This window comes from Parus major, chromosome 1 (genome assembly GCF_001522545.3).
Source record: "Parus major isolate Abel chromosome 1, Parus_major1.1, whole genome shotgun sequence".
Taxonomy (NCBI): Eukaryota; Metazoa; Chordata; class Aves; order Passeriformes; family Paridae; genus Parus; species Parus major.
The window spans coordinates 1,262,576-1,265,789 of record NC_031768.1 but is presented as its reverse complement, the minus strand read 5'-3'; the positions used below and the strand labels follow the sequence as shown (position 1 = coordinate 1,265,789).

Genomic DNA, 3,214 nt, shown 5'->3' with positions numbered 1-3,214 from the left:
AAAACCTATTTTGGGTGTTGAGCAGTCTGACTGCTCAGTGCTCACCTCTTGTGCCCAGACCAGCAAAGGAAATTCTTGTTTTTATCCCTGCTGGTGCTACTGGTTTATTCATAGAAACAGGGAATGATTTGGGTTGGAAGGGACCTTAAAGATCATCCCATTCCACAATCCCAGGTTGTTCCAAGCCCCATCCTGGCCTTGGGCACTTCCAGGGGTCCAGGGGCAGCCACAGCTGCTCTGGGCACTCTGTGCCATGTCCTCACCACCCTCACAGCCAAGAATTCTTCTCATCATAATTATTATCATCATAATTTTACAGAGTTCATCTTTACCCTTCTGTCTCACCAAAAATGGAGTTGCATCCACGTTTATCCCCAGGAAAGCTCTTTTCCAATATCTAAACTTGCAGCAATCAGCACAAAGGCTCATTCCCAGATCCGACAGGATGACTGATGCAAGCTGTCAGCCAATATTTGACTTTCCAGGTGAGATTAGATTTAGCTTTTAATTTAATATAAACATAAAGCATGCAGTGCAAGGCACTTATTTCACAGGCAGCTGCTCCAAGCTTTGTGCAGGCTGGAGGCTCCTTAAAGACATCCCTGATCTTTTTGGGAGTTTCATCCCATTAGCCAGTGGAGTTGGAAAATCCTGAGTGTTCTGAATCTCCTTAGGGAAAGACACAGCAAAGGTAAGTTGCTGTTAGCAGGTCTGTTTCCTCTTGAAAAATGATAGTGAATTTGGAAGTAAATCAAGGAAAAACCAGATTTTACAGACAGTAAAGGCAGTTTGTATTTCTATTTTCTCGTTAAGTTTCATTAATTACCTTTATCCCCTATATCTGAGCAAGTGTGAGGGTGTAACTGCAGAGGGATCCACCTGCACGTGTACCTGAACCCTTGTGTGCACTCAAGGCTGAATTCCTGAATTCCTGAATTGAAAGACATCCCTATATTTTATCAGCAATGAAAATTCACTGCCTCTTGCCATTGGATGCAGTGGACTCTCAAGGACTGGACTGGGAACAAAGGGCTTTTGGGGAAAGATTTCCACAGGTTTCAGGGCTTGGTTGGCCTGAAGAACTGAAGGAATTGAATTAAAGTGGGACAGCCTGGGTGGGAATGGGATCTGGTGGGAAGGAATGCTGCAGGGGGATTCTCCTCCTGTGGGACACACACCTGGTTCATGGAGTCTGAGCAGCACAAGGGTCTAAATTTTGGGATAAATGGGATCAAACGTGGCTTTGCAGCACCAGGCAGTGTCTCTGCCCCTCTGAGGACTTTCCCAAATGGTCCCTGAGGCAACTCCAGGGATGGAGACTCAGCCTCCACGTCCCTCCCTTGTCTTTGTCTTCTCCTTAGGAGAAATCCTCCTTCCCCTGGAGTTTCTGTAGGGAAGGGACAGTGCCACAACCCCTGTGACAGGGCCATGGGGACCCTGACCAAAATGTCCCCCAGAGCAAAGGGACCTGAGTGGGCTCCAGGATGAGCAGAGGAATGGAGCAGCTCTGCTGGCAGGAAAGGCTGGCCCAGCTGCCATTGTTCAGCCTGGCCAGGAGAAGCTTTGGGCTGAGCTCAGGGTGGCCTTGCAGGGCCTGAAGGAGCCCCAGGAAAGCTGGAGAGAGACAATTGCCAAGGGCTGCAGGGCCAGGAGCCAGGGAATGGCTGCCAGGGGCAGAGGGCAGGGCTGGATCTTGGCATCTTGGGCAGGGATTGTTCCCTGGCAGGGTGGGCAGGGGCTGGGATGGAATTGCCAGAGCAGCTGGGGCTGCCCCTGGATCCCTGGCAGTGCCCAAAGCCAGGCTGGACATTGGGAGCTCCTGGGACAGTGGGAGGGGTCCCTGCCATGGTTTGTGGTGGAATGGGTGATTTTAAGGTCCCTTCCAGTCCAAACCATTCCAGGATTCTGAGTAGGACCTTCCTGGGTCTCTGAACATATTGAACCACCCAGAGATGGGGATTCTCAGCTGAGCTAAAACTGCACCTTTAAGTGTCAGAGGGTGATTGTTATTAGATAATTGTCATAACACTGACAAAATACTCCAAACCAACTCTTTTAATACAGACATCTGATTAAAAAGAATATTTTCTTGAATTTAGCAGCATAATTGTCAAGGATGGCCAAGCTGCAAAACTTCACTTGGGCAGTGGAAGACATTTTCAAGGACACTTTCCTCAATTATATGAACAGCTGGAGGAGAAACATGACAGAAGCAGCAAATAAACTGCAGGCTGAGGTGGCTGCTGAAAACTTTGACTACGTTATCCTCTATCTGATGGTGATGATTGGGATGTTCTCCTTCATCATCGTGGCCATCCTGGTGAGCACGGTGAAATCCAAGAGGAGGGAGCACTCCAACGATCCCTATCACCAGTACATCGTGGAGGACTGGGGAGAGAAGTACAAAAACCAGGTTCTGAATCCTGAAGATCTCAAGTGTGTGATCCATGAAAACCTGGGGGCGAGGGATAAAACAAACCCGGAATCACCCTGACTTTCTGGGAATGTCAGCAGCGAGGGATTCATGGAGTCACACAGAGGCAACTCACTGGAATTCCAAAGAGCTGTGGAAGTGTTGACTAAATTAACACACAGGATAATGGAGTCCTGAGGAAATCAATGTGGTGGTTCCCGTGAGGATCTTGGGAAAGTCCAAGAAAAATCTATGATTTGATCTTCTGTCCTTTAGGAAAATAAAGCCAAGACAAGGATAACTTGATTATTTGAGCATTTTTTTAAATCCACAAGTAGATGTGGAGGTTCTCACCTCAGAATAACTGTGAATTTGTGGTCAAAAGTGAAGATTTAGATCCAAACTCTGTGACTTAAGCCCACCTTAAAAAAACAGCTTTAAAATGTCCAATAAAATCATCAATCTCCACGGACTGACTGAACAATCAATTAGGGAATGAATCACAGGAAGGACCTGACACCTGCACACACATTCACTCCCAACTCCTTTTTAGTGATCTGACTCCTATTTTCGCTCCTGTTAAATATTAAATTAGGAAGGGTTTTTCTTTGGGAACCTTTGGCTTGTCCTGGACACAGGTTTTGAGATTTGAGCTGATACCATCACGCTCCAGATGTGCTGGAGGTGCAAGAGAAGCACAAGCAGGAGGCTGAAGGAAGGGATTCTCCTCTCCTCTGCTCTTCAGAGCTGCCTCTGGATCAACACCAGAAAATGTGGAGCTGCTGGAGAGTCCAGAGGAAA

At 47.4% G+C, this 3,214-nt stretch overlaps 1 protein-coding gene and 1 long non-coding RNA gene across 2 annotated transcripts in view; one reads left to right on the top strand and one right to left on the bottom strand.

The window, feature by feature from the left end:
- Positions 1–291: 291 nt before the first annotated feature.
- KCNE2 (potassium voltage-gated channel subfamily E regulatory subunit 2) lies at positions 292–2,982 on the top strand. Its single transcript, XM_015628540.3, has 2 exons — positions 292–691; positions 2,100–2,982. Exon 2 carries the CDS (start codon positions 2,117–2,119, stop codon positions 2,492–2,494), a length of 378 nt encoding a protein of 125 aa, XP_015484026.1. The 5' UTR covers positions 292–691; positions 2,100–2,116; the 3' UTR covers positions 2,495–2,982.
- The window catches only part of LOC117245148, a 2,355-nt gene continuing 1,178 nt past the window's right edge, over positions 2,038–3,214 (bottom strand). Inside the window, exon 2 of the long non-coding RNA XR_004499454.1 lies at positions 2,038–2,388. This is a non-coding gene — a long non-coding RNA (uncharacterized LOC117245148). The remainder of the gene's footprint in view (positions 2,389–3,214) is intronic.

Coding starts and splice junctions, on each gene's coding strand:
- KCNE2 (XM_015628540.3), top strand. CDS start 2,117: ATGGCCAAGCTGCAAAACTTCACTTGGGCAGTGGAAGACATTTTCAAG.